Source organism: Globicephala melas, chromosome 13 (assembly GCF_963455315.2).
Source record: "Globicephala melas chromosome 13, mGloMel1.2, whole genome shotgun sequence".
NCBI lineage: Eukaryota > Metazoa > Chordata > Mammalia > Artiodactyla > Delphinidae > Globicephala > Globicephala melas.
Genome location: NC_083326.1, coordinates 82,628,437 through 82,653,125, shown reverse-complemented (window position 1 = coordinate 82,653,125; position 24,689 = coordinate 82,628,437). Strand labels below are relative to the sequence as shown.

Here is a 24,689-nt window from a genome sequence, read left to right as displayed (position 1 = left end):
TTGTGGGTCATAGACCCACCACTTGTTTAAAATGTTGAAATGACTTGCCAATTTGGGGGTGGAGACAATGTCCCTAATGTGGTGAGTACTTGCCTAATGTTCCAGCCTCATATTTCTCCACTCTGCCTTTTCGTTCTACACGCCATTTCTTCAGACTAGGACTCTTAATTCCACCCCCCATACTCACCACCAACTTTGCCCTCCTAACACTTCATAATTCAGTTCAAACCTCAGTTCTTCGATCCACTGACTCCCACAGAAATGTCAAATTTTTTACATATCCATTCCTGTTTTTATTTCACATCATCTATTAATATGATGAATACCCATCAACATCCACTTTGACCCAAGAGCGGGAACATGTATGTTTATTTTTTGTTTTTTTCTTTTGCTAGCCTGTACCCTCTATGAAAGCAGGAACTTCTCTAGTTTGCTCACTCTTATACCCTCAGCTCCTATGACAGTGCCTGGCACATAGAACTCGGTAAATAAATGTTATTGAATGAGTGATTGAAGGAGAGAAATCACCAAAAGCTGCAACAGACAAGTCTAAAATAATCTAAGGTCAAGCTAGTTCTTCATGACAAAGTGAAACAAGCCCAGTAAACTGAAGTAGCTTCTCCAAGATCACAACGGTAGTCAGTGGCAAAACTGGAGTTCCTTATTCACCAGGATCTGTGATAAGCCGTACATCGTGCTCTGATTTTTTGCAGCCTTAAATGCGTAAGAGACAACTCATATTGTTGTAACACGTTCTGATGTAGTTCGGCTTTCTTCACGTTAAAAAGGACCAATCCCAGTATGCAATGCAAACAATGAGTTAACAGTCGATTAGAAACCCATATCCAGCATGCCTTGCTCCCGAGCAACCTCAGAAGTGGGTATGAGAGACACCACTGCATTCTGGGAGTTGTAGTCTCACAGGACTGGCCCGCCTATTATGCAGCTTCAGCGGCCTACGTTTGGAGGAAACCGTACTGGGTGGCTTAGGGCGGCCGGAGCCCTAGAGAGCGGTGCCGCCCAACAACCTTTGCCTTCGACCGGGGGGGGGGGCAGCTCCGCCTCTTCTCGTATCTTTCCCATAGCCCAAAATGGCGGCGGAGGTGGATTTTGGCGACCTAGAGCTGTTCGAGGCGTTTGACCACCTAGAGGAGTCGACTCCGAAACCAGTTCACACTCTCTTCAAGGACGACGACGGAGACGAGGAGGACGAGAATGGGGTCGGCGACGCAGAGCTGCGGGAGCGGCTTCGGCAGTACGAGGAAACCATCGAGCAGCTCCGCGTCGAGAATATCCTTCCCGCTCGCTGGGCCCTGTCACTGGGGAGTGTGGTGTGTGCCGTCCCCGGGAGGGTGCGGGCGGAAATTCCACGAGGCTGAGAATCGCGGGTTCGGGTTGCATAAGCTGTCCCCGAGGCCTCGGCGCGGACATCTCCCCTTCTGGGATCCGTATCCTGGACCTTATTCACTCCTCCCGCCCCCCAGTCTGGGGCAGGTTTTTAGCGTTATTCCGGACTCTTTCAGCTGTTCAGTTGTAGACTCTTCACTTCTCTTCCCCTATTCGGAGTCACTATCCGATCTCCTTTTTTGGAGCCAAGCTAAAGTTATTGCAGTCACGCTGTAGTTATGTTAGGAGATACCGGATGCTTAGACCTAGGCGCAGATGTGTCTTTAGGGCGGTGCAAAAGTTAGTGGTGCTAGGATGGGCAGTTGGGGGCGTTAAGGAGTCGAGGCATGCAGAGAGAAATGGTTAATTGCTTGATGAACTTCGGGGATTCATTTTAAAGTTCTTCCACTTTGAAGTAGCTTCCGTGGTTAAGGGCCATTGCAAACCCCTAGGGAAAACGCTCAAATAAGTTTCCGTTTGCCTTTAGTTACATGTTTACAACCTTTCTAGCAAGAAGTGTTACTATGTTTATTTCCATTCTTAGAGAATTTTTGGTATTTTTTTGTTTGTAATATACATGCAAGTAATTTTGGCTCAGGTAGTTTTTCTAGTGTAAAAACCCCTGAAAGTGGTTGGTAAATCATCTTTTAAGGTTTTCGAAGTCATTTTTTCATAATGCCGTTTTCCTCGACATTTTATTATGAAAAATTGCAAAATACAGAAAAGTTGAAAGGATTTTACAGTGAACATTCATAGATTCCATCCTAGATTCTTCAGGTCTTAACAGTCTGTTACGCTGCATAACATTTTTGGTTTAGTCTGTTAGTCTCTTTGAACTACGTGCCCCTGCCTTAGAAATACCGTGTTGGAAGGGATGAAAACTCTATTTTAGTTTTTAGATCCACATACCTAGCCCTGCAACAAAACAGGAGGTCAGTAAGTGTGTCATCCTCAAAATATTTGTCTTTTAACGTATATGTTTATAACAGTGACACCAAAAGTGAGGTTAGTAGTTGAATTTTATGATCTTTGTATTTCTATTTAATGAGGGCTTATACTCCTTAACAAGTAATAACATCAAGAACTTAAAAGAAAATTGAACATTCTGACTCGACCAAGGTATGAGATCTTGAATTTGCACCATAATGTCCTTTATTTTTTATCCTGACATTAATATTTAATCACAGGTGTGGTTTTTTTTTGCAAAAAGGGTGTTTAGGATTTTTGTACCATTTTGTACTCAAGAAATCATAGTAATGATCCTTTATTTTTAATTTGTGAGGGTAAAATTTGAATTCTCACAACTGTATTAAACTTTGAAAACTGACTTATTGGGTGAAAATACGTGTGAAAGACAATTCAGAAGTTTTTGACTTAATGTTCAGAACAGGCAAGTTATCAACCTAGCTGTTGCTATTCAGCGAACATTTCTGGTAAGTTAGAATTCAGATTACGGTATTAATCTAGCTGAAGATTTATTTATACAATTAAAATGTGTTCATAAATAGAAATAATGCAAGATGCAGCATTTTAGAAGAAGAGATGGTAGTTGCTTTTGAAAAAAGTACAGTGAGTAAATTTGCATTCAGGCATCTGATTTTAATAGAAGATTAAATGTTAATATTTTGTAATTAAATTTACTCAGTAGTCACTAAATTAAAATATTTCCTAAAGTACAAATTTATTACACGGAATGGTATGTTAAGGCTTTCAGAATATGGGGTACACTGATGCAGTTTCACATGGAATTTTTTGTCCCTGGTACCAGCTGAATTAACTGGCTACACTGGTGACTAAAACTTTAAAATTTTAGAATTTAACATATTTAGAATTTAGACATATTTCAGAATATGTCTAAAGAATAACTTCTCTATGCCCTACTTTCCTTCCTCTATGTGAGCACACTTTGTAGATCTACACTTATTTTTGGTTAGGTAGTAAACATATTGAATGTAACTAGGATTCTTTAAAAAAATCACAATTTTTATATATGTAAAAATATTTAGACAAGCATATGCTTTGTAATAGAGTTGTTCATTTAAACATTAAATATTTATTTATAAGGGGGTTATAATCACCTGAATTCAAATGATTACAGCATCATAGGCTTTGCCAATTTATAAGAAGCAAGCATTAGTATCCTGAAAAAGGAAAATATATATATATATATTTTTTTTTAATTGGTGCCCTCCACATTGTCAGACTGACAAAGCTTTCTACAGAACACCAAGGAAGAAAAAAATAAAATTATTTAGATAAAACTGTACCCTACATCTCTTGATTTAACCCTTATTTTTGGAACTTTCATGATCAGAAGTGTCTCTTCTTTTTATCCAGTAAACATTGTGGGGCGTTTTTTTTTTTTTTCTGTTTTTTCTTTATATGATGAAAATTTTCAAACGAACAGAAAGTGGAAAGAATAGTACAGTTAATACCCATATTTTCATCACTTAGATTTAACAATATTTTGCCATATTTCCTTCTTCTAATTCCATATACATATTTTACCCCAGATATTTCAGCATGTATTTTTTTTTCTAAAGATTTTCATGTTACCACAACACCATGATCACGCCTAATAACTGGCACGATTTCCTTAATAACATTCCCAGCCAGATTCAGATTTCCCCAATTGAATGTCTTTATTGCTGATTTCTCAAACTGAACTCCAGTCAAGGGTCATGCAATTGCATGTAGTTTTTAGAAACATGATGTATTTTTTAAAACTGAAGTTTGTGCAAATTGAAGCAAGTTTCTGGGTGTCTTCATATTTAATTTTATTTCTCTACTTGATGTGGGCAATTCCACATACAGATTGATTTATTTCACGTGCTGTACAGGTAGAAGGATTTGAGGCAGGTGTGGAGGAATCAGATTCATCTGCTCCCAGGTTACCAAAGGGATATATAGCAGATTTCCAGGCTGCAGTCTAGTTCTGTTTTTTGCAGTATTTGAAAGTCAGATTCAGGAATGAGATACTTTTTACATCTCTACTTTAAAATTTTGGATTTGAGCTACTTAGTGCAGTGTGCTCTGCCCTCCAGAAAGAGTCTACCCATTTATTTATAGTGTTTCAATTTCCCATATATTTCCAAGCCAAATTCACTGATTCTTTCAGAAATATATTCTTGTAACCTGCTTTATTCAATTCCTCCCTCCCCTCAATTTGTAAACAAACAGCCATTGGGTAGAGAAGGTTTTCGGTTGAAAGATTAACTGTAGCTTTTAATTTTTTTTTTTTTTTTGCGGTACGTGGGCCTCTGACCGCTGCGGCCTCTCCCATTGCGGAGCAACAGGCTCCGGACGCACAGGCTCAGCGGCCATGGCTCATGGGCGCAGCCGCTCCGGGCATGTGGGATCTTCCCGGACCGGGGCACGAACCTGTGTCCCCTGCATCGGCAGGCGGACTCTCAACCACTGCGCCCCCAGGGAAGCCCAGTTTTTAATTTTTTTATGAAATATTTTTAAAAATATGTAATGTAAAAGATACCCCTAAAAACTGTTAAAGTGGGAAAAACTGGAGTTCTTTGTGGTTCTTGATCTTATTTGTAAAATATTCTATGATCTTTGGTACTTAAGAATTATAAAGAGTCAATGTTTATATATACATATGCAAGTTTTACTTTAATGTCTTCTAAGAATATGTTTTAACTTCTGTTTTAGTGGAATATTGGTGAACAATACTAAATTAGATGGACCTTTATTTCAGATTCTATTTATGAACAATGTTATTTCAAAGTAAGTAATTTTCCCTTTCCTAAATATTATGAGCTGATGTATTTATGATACAATGTCTTCTATAAATACGCTGTTCTCATTTTTACTTTATATACCATCTTTATTCTTTTACTTGAAATTTATGGAATCATGATAAAAGTGAGGACATTAGTGTCATATAAACCTGAATTTGAAGCTGGACTCCTCTACGTTCTATATCTGTGAACCTGGACAGGTCACTGACCCTCTCTGCGTATCAGTTTCATCACTGGAAAACAGGACACTAATAGTAACTACCTCTTAAGTAGCTAAATGAGCACCTGTAAGAGCCCAATAAATAGCCTCAAATAAAAGTCACCGCTACCACCATAAATAATCTTAACCATTTCTCTGCCACAGTCAGGGAACTAAGTTTTCCCTGTTGGCTATCTTCAAAGCTTACCCACGTGCTTTTCTTTTTCTTTTTAATAGCAAAACTAGACCTTTGCAAGCCTTCCAGCATGCTTGGGTCTAGGATGACTCAGTGCATTCCTGCAGTGCTTGCTAGAATGTTCTGACATGATTTGAGGCCTTGACCTGTCCCTTCCTCAGAGCATGGTCATAGACATTTCAGACACCTGCTTGCCCCCTTCGGTGTCACTTAATCATATTGTTATCTTAGGTGCCGGGCAAGGTAAAGGGACCGTACATAGGGTGTTACCTGTGTGGCAGGTCCGTTGGCTACTTCAGCTCAGCAGAAGCAGAACCTGAGGCTCTGGGAGGGTGGAGCAGCCTGTGGTGAGCACAGGAGCAGCACGGTGCTGGGCACGCGGGGCTCCAGCGCCTCTGTCACCGTCCGAATCGGCCTCTAACTCAAGCCCTTGGCAGTCTTAATGTCTGCACTGCTCACCTGGCGTTGTGCCTGCAGAAATCTTACAATGTCAGAGCTAACGGGACCTGATGGATCAAGTCTGTAAAGAGGAGGTTGGCTCTTTTGGCCCCTCCTGAACCAAACACTGAAAAATATTTGATGAACGTGGTTCTTGACCTGGAAAGCTGGGGAAAATAGACCTCAGTCGTTTTTCTTGCATTTCGGTCTTTTTTTCTCCAGTGTAATATTTACATAGGTGTTTCCTTATATGTGCAGAGAGGGTGTCTGGGAGGAGGATGTGGGATAGCTGAATGCACTGATTATCTCTGTGTTGCAGAAATAAGGGGCTGAGAGACAGGGTAGGAAGGGAGCTTTTCATTATGTAACTCACCCTTTTAGTTCTTTTGAATTTTGAACCATTTACTATATATTCAAAAATTAAGTATGTAAAATTTATAAATAAAATCCATTTAGTCTTTGCATAAGTATTTGCCAGCTGTTACAGCCTAGGCACTGTGTTAGGTTATTGTAATCATTTTATTAACTTGACAACAATGTATATATTTTTCCTAAGGAATAGATTCCTGAGTGTTACAAAGAGCGATTTGATAAACTCTGAAAAACAAAATAACAAAATTTACACATGACATCTTCTAAAAATGCATAAAACTCAATCAAGTCAATGTTTTACTCTGTCTGGGTTCTGACCATTTTGTCCTCTTTATGCAGGCAATATCATCAAGAAATAGAGGAATTTGTATCAAATTTAGTAAAAAGATTTGAGGAACAGCAGAAAAATGATGTGGAAAAGACTTCCTTTAATCTTTTGCCCCAGGTATTTCAAACTTAAGAGACTTTAAGATTAGTAGGTTATGCTTTTCACTGCCAGTTGTTAGGCTCCAGGGATCCTCTTGAATCAAAACCAGAATGACTGTTGAGATTGACTCTTCACCTCCCATCCTGCAGCCGGGCTTCCTTCTCCACAGTCTGACCAGCGCAGCCACAGGGTTTTCTTTTGGATCACGGGTGCTTTTCTCAGGGAGTCATATTCACACCTGGCTGCACTCAAAACTGAAGCCTTTTTATTTTCCATTCCCTGACTTGGACACGTGGTTTGGGGCAGAAAATTAATTTTAGGTCAGAAAAAAAAATCTCTGTTTCTGGGGTTTATAAAAGATGGATTCTTTTTATCTAAAATGAACAGGTTCATATGCCATCCTTTCTTTCCCTTCTACTTGTTTTAAAAATCAACAGCATGCCCAAAGAAATCTGAGAGATTCCACTCTGAATATTAGGGCATGAGTTTACCTTAAGAAAATCAGAATTATGATTTCTGGGCTTTTTTTTTTTAAATTAAAAATTAAGGTAAGTAGGTCTCTCAAATAAGGATCTTTAGCTGTTTATCCTCAGAGGTTGGAGAATGGAGTATTCTAATTAATTAAATTTTTTGTTTATCACCTTTAGTTTTCACCCATCAGATATAATTTTTAAAGATTCACGGAACAAAATACATTTAACAATAAAAACCATACTGAAAAAAAACCCCAAAACATATTGAATATTATTTAATATTTGATTTAGGAAACACTTCAGAATTTTGTAGTGGCTTGAGGTCTGTAAGGGTTATAATACAGTATTGACCAGTAATATCAAATTATATATTATTTTAATCTTTGATTATCTGATTTCAAGGTAAAGTCTGTCTTGTCAGTTTAAGTGTTGAAAGTTCCATAATTAATATTTGTTAACACAAAAGTCATAGTGTAAAAATAATTTTAAAAAAGTCATAGTGTATGTTAATGTTCCAGAAGATACTATCTTTTATATATCTTTTTAACTTTCCCACTTGGGAGATTTCTTTCATAAACATTCCTACCTAGCTTAACTTCTCAACTCACCCTAATTATGACAACAATGAATTCAAAATTTTATATACCTTAATGGTATGTATTAGAAAATAAAGTGTGTTCAGATGGCTAATACTTGAAATTGAAGTTGTTAAAAATTGGTTACCTTTTGTAACATGTGTTTCTCTTTGTGTTAGCCTTCCAGTGTTATGCTAGAAGAGGACCATAAAGTAGAAGAATCCAGTGCTGTTAACAATAAGGAAGCTTTTAGTGTAAGTTTGGACATTTAAGTTTTGAATTCTGCAGATGTGTTTCCTATCCTATGTCCATTGGGTGACATTTAAATGATAAAGTGGTATAGGCATATGTCGTCAGACGATCACACATTCTTTCATTAAATTTGTTGTAAACAACAGTGTAGGCTTCAGCCTCTAAATACCATAGTTTGCTTTTTAATAACTATTTCATTGTGGCCTGGGGGCACAATATATATACTTTGGAGGACTTTATTTTTCTCTTGACTATCCTCTCTGTTCATCTTCTTTCCTTTCTTTCTTTTTCTTTTTTTAATAGATTGGTTTTTTTTAGAGCAGTTTTATGTTCACTGAAAAATGGAGATTTGCCATGTATCCTCTGCCCCCAGACATTCATAGCCTCCCCCACTATCCACAGCCCCTACCAGGTGGTACATTTGTTACAATTGATGAACCTACATTGACACATCATTATCACCCAGAGTCCATGGTTTACATTAAGGTTCATTCTTGGTGGTGTACATTCTGTGAATTCGCACAAATTTATAATGATATGCATCTACCATGAGACTGTCATACAGAGTAGTTTCACTGCCCTAAAAATTCTCTTTATTCCACCTATTCATCCCTCTGTCCCACCTCTACTCATTTTTAAGAACTTGGATGAAGATATAGAAAGCATGCTTATGGAACTTAGAGATGGGTGAAGCTGAGAGGGATATATAGCTAATATAACAGGTGGCAGATAGGAAGTGTTAAATGTGGACAGACTACAATAGTGGGTGAAAAACAGAAGACGATTTACAGGGATGAACCTACATTTAGCCCTTTCAGTACCTATGCAAAATTCAGCAGTGTCAGTGCAGTGTAGTGGTGTGATTTTGCAACTTAAAAATTTTTAAAGAAGATGATGTAATCCTGGATTCCATTAAAGGAAGACTAGTTTTCATGTTCATGGAGTATTGTGTCCCATTGATGTACCACAATTAAGACTAAATTAATAAGTGCAGAATCCCCCATTTCCAGGCAGGTGCCACTTTAAATCCCAGAACCTTAGAGTTTAAAAGGGAAATGAAGTTATCTAATTCAAATTCAGGAATCTTTCTTTTAAGTGCCCTTAGAGCATTTTGCTCTTTTTTTGAGTCTTTCCAGTAACTTGGGATTCACTTTTTTGAAAAATGAGACGAACCACTTCATTCTTCACACCTGTGATAGATTTTTCCACTCTCTAAAAGTTGAGCTGAAATGTGCTTCTTGTACTCAATCCAATCACTGGTCCTAGTTCTTCCACTTGACATTTATAGGGTCATCTAAAACGATACCTTTGCAAATATCAGCCTTTATCACATTTGTAGAGATGTGTACATACCTTGTAAATCTTTTCAGTAAGATCTGTGGGCTCTTCATCATCCCAGCACCCCCATGTCTTTAAAATTGTGGAAAACTGAAAATAGATTGGATATAGATGATTTTAAGGTGTTAGTAATTTTCTTAAGCATGACAGTGGTATTGTGATTTGTAGAATGTCCTTATTCTTAGAAGGCTCATACTGAAGTATTTAGTGGTGCAGTGTCATGAATAGAGTCTGTAGCTGGTTATGTGTGGAAGCTAGAACCTGGGAAGGAAGTTATTGTATTAATCTCGAGCTGGAGAAAATAGTGACTTAGACTAAGATGATAGTGGTGTCGACTTACTTTTTAAAAATGGCTCAGTAAAAAGTGTGTGTGTGTGTGTGTGTGTGTGTGTGTGTAGAGATGTGCACACAAAAATGTCAGTTAACAATTGTTGAATCTAGATGGAGGGTACATGGGTGTTCCTTGTACCATTTTTTTCAACTTTTCTGTAGGAAATTGTTCCCAAAAATTGGAAGGAAAGGAAAAGAGTGATTGGGAGGAAAGGAAGTGGAAACAATGACTATATAGATGTAGACAACTGTCTGAGGATATTGCTGCAAAAGGAAGCAAAGAAATGGGAAATTGGAGGGAATATAAGAGTTGTTGAAAAGTTTTTGTTTTTTAAGTCTGGAGAAAGTGCAACTGATAGTAGTGATCCAACAGGAAAAATTCAGTGATCTAGGCAACAGAGGGGAATTCAGTGATGGAGATCTTACTTAAACATCAGAATGTGGCTCCTTTAACTAGGGAGTTGATTATTATTTCTAATAATTTCATCCAGAAATAAATTGTTAAAACAATTAATCATAGTCTTACATTATTTAATGTCTTTTTTTTCTGCTTAAATAGCAATATTTTTTGACTTGTTTTCTGCAGGTTGTAGGAAGTGTCCTGTATTTTACTAATTTTTGCCTTGATAAATTGGGGCAACCGCTACTAAATGAAAACCCTCAGCTTACGGAAGGATGGGAAATACCCAAGTATCCTACATAGTGAATGAAGATCTTTATGCATCTTGCCATTAAGTTCACCTTTAAAAAAAAAAAAAACCAAATTTTGCAGACTATGCTAACTATTCCTTAATAAAACTCACTAAAGGTACCAGCAAGTCTTCAGCCACATTGTTTCTCTAGAAGGGCAAGAAATACAAGTAAAGGCAAAAAGGTTTGTGTGGGGAGTTGCTTTTGTTTTCTTCTTCTTTTTTAACCAAAACCATGAACTCTTTTAGCTTGAAAAGTTAATATTCTTTATTGCTAGCTTACGATAAATAAACAGATTAAACTAGAATTTCAATATATAGACATGTTAAATGTTTAAGTCAGTTATATATTCATTGGTTCACTCCTGATGTGCCTGGGTGGGTGGAAAGGTATAATTACTGCTGTCAGTTTGATTGCTGTCTTATAACCATCTACCCCTTTCCACGTTACCTAAAGGAAAATAGGATAATCTGTTTGCCTTGGTTCTTCTATTATTAGCCACTGACAAAACTCAGAGGTAACAGATCAGTCAGGAACACAAGGGTTCTTGGTTAAAAGACTTGGTCAAAAGTACTGTTTGTTTAAATCACTAAGCACAAGAAGTGAAAGTGTACTCATTTTTGCAGATAATAATTGGCGATCTACATGCTTTCTTGTCTCTGATACACATTGCTGTCATACAGAATTTTGTTGATTTGCTTTTATATTTCTATTTACATTATGAAAATCTTTGTTTTTTGACCAAATAGGCCAAAGCCTCACTGTTTCAATTGTGGTTCTGAAGAGCATCAAATGAAAGATTGCCCAATGGTAAATTTTTCTCATATAAAAAAAAATCTTTGAACCAGAGCTTTCTAATGTTTTCAATACATCTGTGGCATTGTGTGATGTGAAGAAACTTCCTGTCTTTCCCATAGTCCTTGATTTTGAAATCTTTCCAAATTTATACGTAAGTTTTAAAGATACTAGATTTTAAAAAAACAATAATTTATTACAGTACTCTGTATTTGAGATGAATAAAACATTATGAGGGTTCATTTTTAGACAACTTATTTTCAAAACTTTATTTTATGTTATGATAGTACCAAGGTAATACGAAATTAAGGGACTGCTTCTCTTCTTTGCTTATTTTCCTAAAGTATCCACTCTTTTATACCTGTCCCTTATGCATTAACACTGAAATAATCTGTGTGCTTGACCTAGAAAAAGTGCTTATATTTATTCAATTTCTGAAGTATTTCTAAACTGCTCGATACCATTCTTTCCGAACACATTACGATTTAGCCTCGGAATGCTGCTCGAATAAGTGAGAAGAGAAAAGAGTATATGGATGCCTGTGGTGAGACAAGCAGTCAGAATTTTCAGCAGCGATACCATGCAGAAGAAGTAGAAGAAAGATTTGGAAGATTCAAGCCAGGAGTTATCAGGTACCTCTGTCATTTTACCATAGAATGTCATTTCTGCTTCCCCACTATATGGAACGTTCTGTGGATCTTCAGGGTAATAATCAAGATATAAGTAAGTGTTCTCTAGCAAGGCTCTCTGTAATGTACATCAATTAATCCAAAAAGATTTATTGGAATTTTAACTATGTGTTTGATAGGCACCGTGCCACAGGCGTGTAATATAAGACACAGAAGAGTTTTAAAATATCAGACCAGTATGTATTTTCATCCAAACAAGAATACAGTATTTTTCTTCCTCTTTTATTTTTACTCAGTGAGGAACTTCAGGATGCGCTGGGTGTGACGGACAAGAGTCTTCCACCTTTTATATATCGAATGCGCCAGCTAGGATACCCACCAGGCTGGCTCAAAGAGGCCGAACTAGAGACCTCAGGGCTTGCACTCTATGATGGAAAAGGTATAGTATGTTCAGTTAGATAAGTCAGCTTAAGTGTTCTATCTTTTTCTTTTTTAATTAAAGAATCACAGTAAAATAGGGTGGGAATGGCTGGCTTATTTAGTGTGTGCTGAGTTAACTAAAAAATATCTTGATGGTGTTTCCCTTGTTTTACAAGGAAGGAGCTAAAACTTCAGTGAGAGTTATCAGATGGTTATCTGGACTTGCCCAGTGACTACCTAGCAAGGTATTGGTTCTCCAGCTAGACCTCATAAGCTCTTGCCTTTCTCAGTAATGGCAACAGAAATATATCCATCTCTGCCAGGAGACCTATAAAAATTAGAATAAATAAACCCTCCTATGATCTAGAACTTCTCTTAGGTACCTCCTCTAGAAAAATAGTCACACGTGCGCACAAGGAAATGTATGTATATAAAGATACTTTTTAACATTGACTATGATAGTGAAAAATTAAAAGCAACATTAAGGCCCTAAAGGAGAATGGCTAAGTAAACCGTGGTAGATCTGGGGGGTGGAATCCCTGCGGTATTTTTAAAAATGGAGTAAATCCATGGAGCTAATGTGGCAAAATCCCTATGCAATACTGAGTTTAAAAGGCAAGTTTCTGGATGACTTAATATTATGATACCATTGATCTTAAATTTAAAAAAAAAAACCCACACGGATGAAACAATGCTCTATATTTTCTATGAGGAGTTATGTTTGTAAAAGATATTTTTGAAAGATCTTAACCAAGAACCACCTAGATTTCAGGGTTTGGACTCATAGAGGCCTTCCCTGACCACTTTATTTAAAGGTATCTCTCCCGGGCTTCCCTGGTGGCGCAGTGGTTGAGAGTCCGCCTGCCGATGCAGGGGATGCGGGTTCGTGCCCCGGTCCGGGAAGATCCCACATGCCGCGGAGCGGCTGGGCCCGTGAGCCATGGCCGCTGAGCCTGTGCGGCCGGAACCTGTGCTCCGCAACGGGAGAGGCCACAACAGTGAGAGGCCCGCGCACCGCAAAAATAAATAAATAAATAAATAAATAGATGTGTCTCTCCCATGTTTACCCACCTGTTCTGCCAGTCTTTATCACTTTACCCTGTTTGTTTTCTTCATGCCCTGTCACAATTTGTATCTATTTATTTTTCATGTAGCACAGTGCCTGGCATCTGGTGGATAGTAAATAACTTTTTATATAAAAATTTTTAAAGTCCTAACCAATATACAGCAAAATCAACAGTGGTTATCCCTGAGAATGAAAACAGGATTGGGCTTAAGATTTTAGTATTATCTCTAATGCTGTACATTTTTTAAAAATCAGAGTGTTTCTAGATATTACTTAGGTAATTAAAAATAAAAATAAAAAATTTAGGGACTTCCCCGGCAGTCCAGTGGTTAAGACTCTGCACTTCCACTGCAGTGGGTGCAGATTTGATCCCTGGTCAGGGAACTAAGGTCCCACATGCCGCGCGCAGCACAGCCAAAATAAATTAATTAATTAAATAAAAGCTAAATAAAAAATTTACCAACCCTCCCCCACCTCAAGTGGTACCAAAGAATATTTAGCACAGCCTTTTTAAAAAAATTTTTATTTAAATTTTATTTTTTTATTTTTGGCTGCGTTGGGTCTTCGTTGCTGTGTGTGGGCTTTCTCTAGTTGTGGTGAGCGGGGGCTACTCTTCATTGCGGTGTGCGGGCTTCTCATTGCGATGGCTTCTCTTGTTGCGGAGCACAGGCTCTAGGCACGCAGACTTCAGTAGTTGTGGCTTGCGGTCTCAGCAGTTGTGGCTCGCGGGCTCTAGAGCACAGGCTCAGTAGTTGTGGTGCACGGGCTTAGTTGCTCTGTGGCATGTGGGATCTTCCCGGACCAGGGCTCAAACCCTTGTCCCCTGCATTGGCAGGTGGATTCTTAACCACTGTGCCACCAGGGAAGCCCCAGCACAACCTTTTAATATATCCCCAAGTCATGCTGACATTCAAATTATCATTGCTCCTGCCACTCTGTAGGTGCTTGCATTTCTGTTTTCTCTCTCTCTCTCTCTCTCTCTCTCTTTCTCTTTCTCTCTTTATTTGTTTGAATAGAGATTCTTTGGACAAAAGATTGTAGATCATTGAGAGCCTCTTAAATCTCTTTTAATCTGTAAGTTCCCTTTCTGGTTTTTAACAAAACTCTGTATTTTGTCCTTTTGAGTTTTCGAGATTTTGCTGGTGCATCCCCATGGTGTTATTTTATCATGTTTCTCTGTCCCTCTGTTTCCTGTGAATTGTAGTGGAATCAGTCATTGGTGATCATTGCCTATATCTATCTGTTAATGACGGGTGACATACTGGTTATATTCTTATTCTTTCATTACTTGGCTTCTTATCCTGAAAACTTATATAAAGAGAAACTTCTCATCAACTATTTGTTTTCCTTAGGTATATAGACAAGGCAAAATAAAATGTTCGATTTATTTAGTACTTTTCAAAATAATGAAGTGGTTCCTAAGTATCCTTCAAAAACGATTCTCATCTGTAAAGTGGTTTTAATAGTATGTACCTCTTAGTGTTGTTATGAAGATTAAGCAAATGAATACTTGTAAACTGTTTAAAGCACTATCTGAAAAGAAAACACTAGGTCATACACAGTGACCATTATATAAATGTTTATTAAATAAAGAATTGGAATAGAGGATTAGGCAAATCAAAGACCAGTGCAAAACAGACTTTTCAAATAACTCATGGAAGAACTAAAGTTTCCAAGATTTTAAATGTTTATTTTTATCAAAATAATATGTCCATGTTGCTTAAAAATTCTAATCTAATGGTTCAGACAAATTATAATTAAAGCTATTCTCGGAATAATTCTGTGGTCATGAATCTAAGCACTTTCCAGGTCTGCTTTTGGTCTGGAGAGGCATTTATATGGGCATCTAGCAATATTAAGCTTTTTGATGGTCTGTAATAGATGGTGCTGATGGAGAAACAGAAGCTGGAGAAGTACAACAAAATAAAAGTGTCACTTACGATCTCTCGAAACTGGTAAACTATCCAGGTTTTAATATATCTACTCCCAGAGGAATTCCAGATGTAAGTGTGTTGTTTTTTTATTCTTCTGGGATGTGACATTATTTATGTAGATTGTTCAAAATGTTAGCTTATGTAGCAATTACTGTTCCATAAAGAAGTAAATGTGTTACTTTTGTGTTTAATTTTTTAATTTCCTTTATGTTGATTAGAATATTAAGTGAAATCTTGAATTCATCAAAAAGAAAACCCACAGTTTTTTCCAATTTTATGCCCTAAGAAAAGGAGCTAAAATAGAATGGTGAGATTCTATAAATCTAAAACTATTCTAAAATTAAAAGATTATTTTTTTAAAATATGGGATGGTTTGAAGCAGTGTTATAAGTTTTACAGAATTAATTGGGAAGTAAATTTCTGCCTTTAATAAATCTAAGTATTACTATAACTTTTTCCTACTCTTCCCTCTTCACCCCCTCCCCAAAGTAAAATTTCTCCTATACAAGAAAGGTTTGCTACACTTAATCTTTTCCAACTTTCATCTTAGGTTTCAGGCTTTAACAACTAACTGTAGTAGTGATGGTGGTGGTGGTATTTTAATAAAAATGCATTCTAGGTGTTCTTAGGGACTGGGCTTCAGAGAAACAGCCAAAGGTCTGAACTTACAGTCTAGTGAACAGATACGAAGACGTGTGTAATTAATCAAGGGCTGAGTTGCATGTACAGACCATCAGTCCCTCTGGAAGTGGGTCCAAGTACCAGCCCACATCAGAATCTCCTTGGGGTGTGCATTAGAAATGTACATTCTTGAGCACCGCCCCTGCCCCCCCTTAGACTTAACTTAGTCCCTGGAATCTATAGGTTTCACAAGAGCCCAAAGTGATTTCTATTGAGAACCACTGTTGAATGTGTTACTGGCCATAAGAGAGAAACGAGTGATGTTGAACCTAAAGATTATTGCTCAGTTTGGAAAGGGAAAGAACAGAAGATAGAAAAATCAGCATGAGTGAGCGAGTTAGGAAAAGGGAACAGTTAACAGTCCTGTGAACAGCGCTGGTGCGTCAGGAGCGGGGCGGGAGCCAGCCAGGCCGAATGAGAGTCTGTGTCATTAATGCCTGTAACTTCTTCTTGTAGTAGGTAGAACCTTTTTGGGCCAAGCGATTTTGTCAAGTAGTCTTTTAGTGTTCGGTCCTGATCATTTTGCAGGCAGAGTTGGGGTTTTTTTCCCCTTCAATGCTCCATTATTTTCATTAATTTCCCCAAAAAGGAAAAGTCACATATGAAGCAGAAATGTAATTTGAGACCTCCACCTTACCTCCTGTCAGCAGACTATTCAAAGCATGACGTTTTCCAAATACATACTTATTTTTCTCTTCTCTTTTCATCATTAGGAATGGAGGATGTTTGGTTCCATACCAATGCAGGCATGTCAGCAGAAAGACGTGTTTGCCAATTACCTAACTTCTAACTTCCAAGCGGTAAATAGATTTTCAGAGTGTGGTTTATAAAAATGTATCGCGTCTATCTGAGGAATTTTGTAACTCATTAGGCATCTTATTGCCTTTTCTCGCTTTGGATATAAAGCACTCTGTGTTTTCTGATGAATCCAAAGGAAAAAGGTAACTGCCTTCACCAGTTACCTGGACTTAGCTCCAGATTGGTTTTCTACATCATGTTTAAGTGAAGGGATGGGGTTCAATTCTTTGTGGACCCGCCTAACTTGTGTTCAGTTTGGTTCTCCGTTAGCCGAGCGTGAGGTCCAGCAGCAAGAGGTCTTCGTCTCTGCCCAGGCCTAGTAGCCCAAAGAAGCAGAAGAAGGAAGGCAGCTTGGCAGCCTCGCCCGCTGACATGGAGCTTGACTCGGGTAGGTTTCATCCCGTGGTTTTGATTTCTTCAGAAAGTAGGGTGAATTTGTACGCTCCTGAGTTCCATAAGAAAGAGGAAGCTCTTTATGAGCACTAACTTTTCTTTTATCCTCGGATATCAGAGCATCTCCACTCTTGCTGATCAAAGCTTGGTGTGAGAGCCAGCTGGGCAGCCGACTGGGTACGTGAGCTAGACAGACCTACCCACCCAGTCCCAGTGGTTCTGGACCTGGACCGGCCCCTCTGGTGGGCAGTGCTTTGAGACAAGCAGTGGAACATGCTCCCCTTTGGCAGCTCCCGAGAGGAAGAAGGGCAGAGCTAAGTCAAGCTTTCTCAGATACTCTTCCCAAGTGTATAAATCCACTAAGTCCCTCCTCCCTCCAGGAAAGAGAAACCAGGAGGAAAGTCCGTCCTCTCAGAAACCCAGGAGGGAACAAAGGCCTTGCCCTCTGATACTCCCCCAGCCTTTTGTTCTCTGAACCTTCTGGGTTTACCGTGGAACCTGTGGTCAAGCAGGGTTGTGACAGTCCTTTTCAGCAGATCAGTAGTTATCAGGACAGTCATGCTCCCACCTTTCTGAGTCCCCGCTTACCCCACTACCAACCACCACTCCTTTGGGTTTCCCCTTGGGACTACTGATGAGTAGTTTAGATTTTGCCCCCAGAAGGCTCTGGAATGGGTCAGAATATTGTGTTAATTGAATAAACTCCAAGTCCACTCTGAACCTAAGATGAAAACTCACCCCTTGTTCTGTTGCCCATCACAAACCACGCCCCTCTACTCTGGTCCCATGTAGCATGTCGGATGTTCTGAAAGTGAAATGAAATGGCAACATTAGGGTAAAATGCATACAGATGCTCTAGTAATAAGAGGCCAGCAATGTAAATTGCCTTAAATTTGAATGGAGACCTCCCCACCCCGAGTACCCATTTTCAGATTCCCGGAGAGATTTTATTTTTACTTTATTTTTTTGGCCATGCCACACGGCACGCGGGATCTTAGTTCCCCGACCAGAGGTTGAACATGTGCCCCCTGCAGTGGAAGCACGGAGTCCTAACCACTGGACTGCCGGGAAGCCGCACCCAGGGAGAATTTAAAGGTTGCAGATTAAATCACCTTAAATCCCCAGATTGAATGATTTTGCACTAGCAACTTCAAAGTCCAAAATTAAAGCCTCCAAACCATTTTCCCCAGTTTTTTATTCTGCTTGTTCTTACCACAGGAGTCTTGATACCTGAGTAAAGTTCACAACCTGGACGTTTAGCACCTACAGCCTTACTTCAATATCTAGTCTCACTTTTAACAAGGCCAAAGAGTTCATAGGAAACAGAATTACAGCCTTTGCTACATACCTATGAAATTCTGAAAGCAAGCAATTCCCCAAAACCCAAAAGCAGTTGTCCCAGACAATTACATTCCCAGAGCCCAGCACTTCCCAGTGTTATCAAAGGCCACAGCCAAGATTTCTGAGTAAGGGCAAAAATCTTGGTTTCTCTCTCTCTCTTAGTGCCAGTCATCTGACTCCACCACCTGGGAACTCAGGTTGGAAGAAATTTCCCCATAAGAAGAGAATTTTGGTTTTAGGCACTTAGAGTACCTCTGAGGAAAAGACACCGAGCTTGGTATTTTGAACCCTTTGGGATGTAGTTGCTTTCTCTCGAGGTTTGGGAATTTGCGGTGGTGGCAGGTCCGTAACTAGGTCCACACACTACGTGCAGGCACTTTGAGCCCTGTGCTGGGAGCTGCTGCTTCTGTTTCTTGTGAGGGAATTTCTGAGGCCTAGGAAACCTTCCTCTTAAGGGAAGTTTCTCTCTGTTTGTCTGTCTGTCTCTTTCTTTCTCTTTCATATATAATTAACCAATTAAGAGCCAGCCTGAGCCCATGTGATGAAGTGAGACTCAAGAATACAAGTTTAGGGGCTTCCCTGGTGGCGCAGTGGTTGAGAGTCCACCTGCCGATGCAGGGGACACAGGTTTGTGCCCCGGTGCGGGAGGATCCCACGTGCCGCGGAGCAGCTGGGCCTGTGAGCCATGACCGCTGAGCCTGCGCGTCCGGAGCCTGTGCTCCGCAACGGGAGAGGCCGCAACAGTGAGAGGCCCGTGTACCGCAAAAAAAAAAAAAAAAAAAAAGAATCCAAGTTTAGTGCCTCCACATTTCTTCCGTGGCTCTCAGTCCACAGTGGAATTTGGGGCAGAAGATCTAGTGCTAGTTTTTGCCTAACTCACCCTGGGATAAACAGTGTAATTAGAACCTCTTTAGTTCTCTGTAAGACAGACAGAACCTTTGCAGAACAAAGATTATTTACCCCGGGTGCCTAAAAGGCCTGAAATGCCTTCTTTCCACACTATATATCTGGTCTCTGCCTCGGCCACACTTTCTGAGGACTCAGCTGGGCCCCTACCCCGAAGCCTGTGCCTTAGTTCGCTAGATCCCCCTCGCCCTGCAGTCTGTAAGTGAATTATTTCGTCAGTTGTGCCTGCTTCCGAGCCTCTGCTGCCATCTGCTGAGACTTCTGCCTGCCCGCACACATTTGTTAAATGTAGTTCAAGGTCCCAGACCACCTGCTAAAGGCTCCTCTGGTCGCAGCCATCAGCAGAGGCAACTGGTTTTGTTTACAAGCGCCTGCCTCTGTGCAGAAGCTTAAGTAAGCCTCTGCCTTTTTAGAAACAGCAGCACCTCTAAAAGAAGCCACCATAACATGCACTCACCTGCTGAGGACAAAGAACCCTGTGACAAGAGCTTTCTTGCCCAAGCCACAGACTTAAAAGATGGGCCAGTGCCAGGATCAGAATACTCTGACCACATGTAAAGCTCAAGGCCTCGAGCCACATGTCTTGACCTCCATGTGTCTTCCCACCCCCAGTCCATCCTTCTGTTTGTTAAAACATGTTGTTTTCTATGTTCCCTCTCAGCACAATGAATGTCAGGGTCTTTGAGGGGGTAAATAGCAACCCCCTTCCCTACCCTCGTTCTGAACAACTTAAGTGATCATTCAGTGAGTAGTAACAGATCAAATTATCGAGGCCAGTTATAGGGCTGCTTCGTGAAAGGGCCGAGAGGGTCTGCTAACTGAACTGGGTTGGTTTATGGACACCCTCGTAAATGGTCCTAAAGGCAGGCCCTTCCCACCCCAGAACCACCGCAAATCCCCCTGTCGCCAGCTTCTTCCTGCCCTGCAGGGGCGGAACTCTGTAAGGCGTAGTAATTCGAGTGACTTTTGTCGGCAGCTCATTCCCAAGAAGAAGAAACAGTGAGTCAGTCTAATTGCCATTTTCCTGTGGAAAATTTTATTAGCAAATCATGTGTTATAAGTGAAATGGATTCCATATTGCAAACCTGTGGGTAGAATGATTCAGCTTGGAACTGTGAAGTATAACTACCTGAACGTCCTGTTCCCATTTAGCATTCTTATGTTAATAGTGTTTATTGTGGTATTTTGTGCAAAATGAAACTTGGGTTAAACTGTTTAGTTATGTTTTATTCTTAAAAGCACAAAATACATACGTTGTCAAGTAGTTCACTAGCTTTGCCATCCCTTCTCCCTGCCAGCTGCTCCTCTGTGCTCTCTGCTGTAGCCGGCAGCACCCGTGCTCTCGCAGCTCCCGAGACTGAGAGATGCCATTCGTCTGCAGCCGCATCCACCCGTAATGGTGGCTTTCCGTTTCTAGCCAGTTACCGAAATCTAAACACTGTCTCAGAAATTGCCTCTTCGTTCAGGCTTTTTTCTCTCACCTGATTGCTCTTGGCGCCCTTATAACTGATTTTTTTTTTAATCCTTCCTTTCAGCTTTTTTATCCATTCTTTGCTCTTCTGATTGAGTTAACGTCTTAAACTCTGAGTGACAGTGTATTACCCTCCTCACAGATCTTATTGCCTGTACAATAAAGTTCAGGCTGGTTTTGCATAGGCTTTATGATTCTGTGTGATGCAGTTGACTTTTCCAAAGTTTTTAAACACATAGTGTGTTTCAGACTCCTCTGCTAGACCCCGAGGCCAGGAAGATTAATAAGACACAAGTGCTACCCTTAGTTACGGCTCTCTGTCGCCTAGGATTGCAGATGTGTAAACATCATTTTAATATAAATGTGGTGGCCTGTAGTGATAGATACAGAGGTTAGTATCACAGAGCTGGTCACCAACTGTAATAGTGGCACCAAGGAAAAACAGCAGCCGTGCTGGATAAAGTCATAGCCTCTTCCCAAGAATGCCTTCGAGCTGCATCTTGAGGGATGGATTCCGAGATTTACCAGGGCCATGAGAAGGGTTAGGGCATTTGAGACAGTGAGAAATGCAAATACAGAAGCACGAAGCATCACGGCACATTGGTCCAACAACAGTGCGACAGCCGGAGTCTTTTAAACCAGGCAGTAAGAAATGACATGGTGGAAATAGGCAAATTCTTGGTTGTGAGAGCCTCTAAGGCCCAGAGGAGATCGGACGTCTTCCTGTAGGTGATGGGAAGGCACTAAAGAGTTTCTCATGAGATGGAAGTGTTATTAGGACCAGATTTGTGTTTTAGAAAGACTGATAGTTTGGAGGATGAATATAAGGAAGAAGAGTCCAGAGGCAGGAAGGACTCATATTCCTGACAAACGGTAGTGGCCCCAAATAACGCAGCACCTATGACAGGCTGCAGGAAAGGGTGGGCCCCAGAGAGCCAAGGACCTGGCGTGGGCAGAAGGAAAGGGGGAGGACTGTCTGATGACGAGCAGGTTTCAGTTTTGGAGACTTCAGCACGATGCCACCGGTGGTGCTATTAGCGAGCTTAGCAAATAGGGGAAGAGTGTGACTTTTAGGGAAAGATCCTCTGTTTTGGACAGGTCAGATCTGTTGTGTCTGTGGGACGTACAGGTAGTGAAGGCCAGTGACCAGTTGGCTGCATGAACGCACAGTTCAGGCGAGCAGACTAGACTGAGGGTACAGAATTGGGAGATAAGCCAGGGACCTTCCCACCCTGCCAGCTCCACTTCGTATCCTTCTGCCTCCACCCACTCTGGAGTGTAGGCAGCTGAAGTGCCAGCCCAGTTTCCTGCTGTGTTCAAGTTTTCCCTCCGTTAAAGTTCCCGGCGCCAGAGACCCCGACCTTTCCCCTGAAGATATTCTTTTCAGGTGGATTGAGGACATTAAGTGATGGTCATGGTATCTGAGGATCCAGTTTGCCCCTCTTAAGCCAGTAATTTTGGCCAGTGAACCTCTGGATTCACCTGAGTTCAAATAATAAGTGTTCGTAAAACCAAATAAATGCTATATGGCAACTCAAAGTTTCTCAACGTCCTCATTTCAGATGCAGAGGTCCCGCACGGGTCCCCGAGCAGTGAAACTTTTCAATTTCAGCCCCCGCTGCCCCCTGGCACTCCTCCGCTCCCCCGGAGCACCCCTCCACCCATCTTCACGCCTCCGCTGCCCAAGGGCACCCCGCTACTCACTCCCAGTGACTCACCCCAGACCAGAACGGCATCTGTGACTATGGACGAGGACGCACTGACTCTGGAGGAACTTGAAGAACAGCAGAGGCGGATCTGGGCGGCCCTCGAGCAGGCGGAGAGCGTAAACAGTGATTCTGATATTCCTGTTGACACACCTTTAACCGGGAATTCGGTTGCCTCTTCACCTTGCCCGAATGAGCCTGACCTCCCTGTCCCAGAGGGAAAAACATCTGAAAAGCAGATGTCAGATGAGGCTGAGGTACCAGACACCAGTACAGAGAAGTCGGAAGTTGAACAAACCTCGAGTCCAGATTCTGAGGCTGCCTTGCCTGGCCAGAAAGAAGAGGAAGAGCCGGCTCAGGTAGACTCTAAAGGTGCTCTTGACAGCGGCAGGGTCGAGTCAGACTGTGAGGTCAAGAATGGAGGCAGCAGCCCGAAGCTCCTTCAGGCGGACGCCAGTCCTGGAACAGCCACTAAAATCCATAGCCCTGTCCCTGACATGAGCAAGTTTGCAACCGGAATAACGCCATTTGAATTCGAGAACATGGCGGAATCTACTGGAATGTACCTCAGGATAAGAAACTTGTTAAAGAACTCGCCCCGAAACCAGCAAAAAAACAAGAAGGCTTCTGAATAAACTGCTTTTGACATAGCACCAAGAGCTATTTAATTATAACTGTGCATTCTGGTAATTAGTACTAAGTGGACAGGTAAAATTATTTTCCTGTTTGTCCCTCCCATGTTAAAAGAAGTCTATCTAGGGCTTCCCTGGTGGCACAGCGGTTGAGAGTCCGCCTGCCGATGCAGGGGACGTGGGTTCGTGTCCCGGTCCGGGAAGATCCCACATGCCGCGGAGCGGCTGGGCCCGTGATCCTTGGCCGCTGAGCCTGCGAGTCCAGAGCCTGTGCTCCGCAGCGGGAGAGGCCGCAACAGTGAGAGAGGCCCGCATACCGCAAAAAAAAAAAAAAAAAAAAAAAAAAAAAAGTCTATCTAAGGCTTAATTGTGGTCTGAAGTCAGGCCTCTTTTAAAGAACAGAAAGACTGAGCTTGCTGGTTTACTATATTTTATTCTTGCTGATAAAACCGTGGGGGGTGGGACGTAGGTAGGAGCTGGTTTAGAGATAGTCTGTTAAGGTTTATACTATTTTTGGATTGTGTCTGTCAAGAGTGATGGTTTTTATCTGTCTTTTGTACATTGTTTTCCCTTTCTACATTTTGCTAATTATCCTGTATGTAAGTTTAATATATCACTTTTAAAAAGAAAAAATTCTAACCATTTAAAGTTCCTATTTCAACCGTGTGAACCAAACGAGAAAATCAGGGATGAGCAGCTTTATCCCATTTCGGGTACTTTTGTAAGTGATTTACATGCATCAGTTTTAATAACACTTTTACTTTTTTGTAACTTCATTCTTCATATAAGCTTGCTATACAGGTATGTTCATCTTTGTGTACAAAGGTTTAATAAATTAGCTTTCATATACATAATCTGAGACTTTGAATACAAAAAAATGATTCACAGTTAAATAAGTATATACAACCTTGTAAGTTTGGAAGTAAATTTTGTGGTTGCAAAAATTAGTGGCAGCAAAGGAAATAAAGAAATTACAAGTTTGGGTATTTTCGGTGGATTTCAGCCTTAAATATAGAAACAGCAGGACCTTTTAAAGTAATCATTTTGAAAAAGATAAATGGAGGGCAGCTAGCCTTTGTACAAAAATAATTTTCTAGATTTGAATCCTATGATAATTGTTAAAAACAAAAAGTAGACGTAAAAAATTGTGTTTAATTGTCAGATATATCAGATAGAGCTGAAACTATGTTTTTTGTCTTTATGTGGAATGCCATTACATCTTTATACTCAAGTCCATGAAAATAAACATTTAGATGATCTTGAATGATTCCTGTTAGGTAGCGTTATTCTCACAGGCCAGCAGAGGGAGCAAAATATAACCATTTCAGATTCGGTTTTCGTTTTGGGAACTTGAGAAACCAAATTAACTGGGAAGAAAAATTATATGAAAGAGAGAAATTTATTTTCAAGGCCCTCACAGAATGTGCTAGAAATTGAATAAAATGTTTAATACTTTTGGCTTTTTTCTCTGAGTCGAAGTCCATAATAA

At 40.4% G+C, this 24,689-nt stretch overlaps 1 protein-coding gene and 1 non-coding gene across 5 annotated transcripts; both read left to right on the top strand.

Moving 5' to 3' along the window:
- The first annotated feature begins 1,029 nt into the window (after nucleotides 1-1,029).
- On the top strand, nucleotides 1,030-24,660 carry ZCCHC8 (zinc finger CCHC-type containing 8). 4 transcript variants are annotated; one of them, XM_030860188.2, is made up of 14 exons: nucleotides 1,030-1,290; nucleotides 2,463-2,505; nucleotides 5,050-5,124; nucleotides 6,683-6,788; nucleotides 7,998-8,072; nucleotides 10,325-10,428; nucleotides 10,547-10,612; nucleotides 11,178-11,238; nucleotides 11,713-11,855; nucleotides 12,149-12,291; nucleotides 15,220-15,341; nucleotides 16,667-16,753; nucleotides 17,022-17,139; nucleotides 22,425-24,660. In XM_030860188.2, exons 1-14 carry the CDS (start codon nucleotides 1,092-1,094, stop codon nucleotides 23,201-23,203), a joined length of 2,121 nt encoding a protein of 706 aa, XP_030716048.1. In that variant the 5' UTR covers nucleotides 1,030-1,091; the 3' UTR covers nucleotides 23,204-24,660. The 4 variants fall into 4 exon arrangements, with proteins under 4 accessions (XP_030716048.1, XP_060166332.1, XP_030716050.1 ...); XM_030860190.2 differs by lacking the exon at nucleotides 1,030-1,290 and having other exon boundaries at nucleotides 2,461-2,505; nucleotides 5,096-5,124; XM_060310349.1 differs by lacking the exons at nucleotides 10,325-10,428; nucleotides 10,547-10,612; nucleotides 11,178-11,238.
- Nucleotides 5,588-5,722, top strand: LOC115855556 (small nucleolar RNA SNORA9). The gene has a single exon (XR_004040493.2). It is a non-coding gene; the product is annotated as a small nucleolar RNA SNORA9 (small nucleolar RNA).
- Nucleotides 24,661-24,689: the final 29 nt, after the last annotated feature.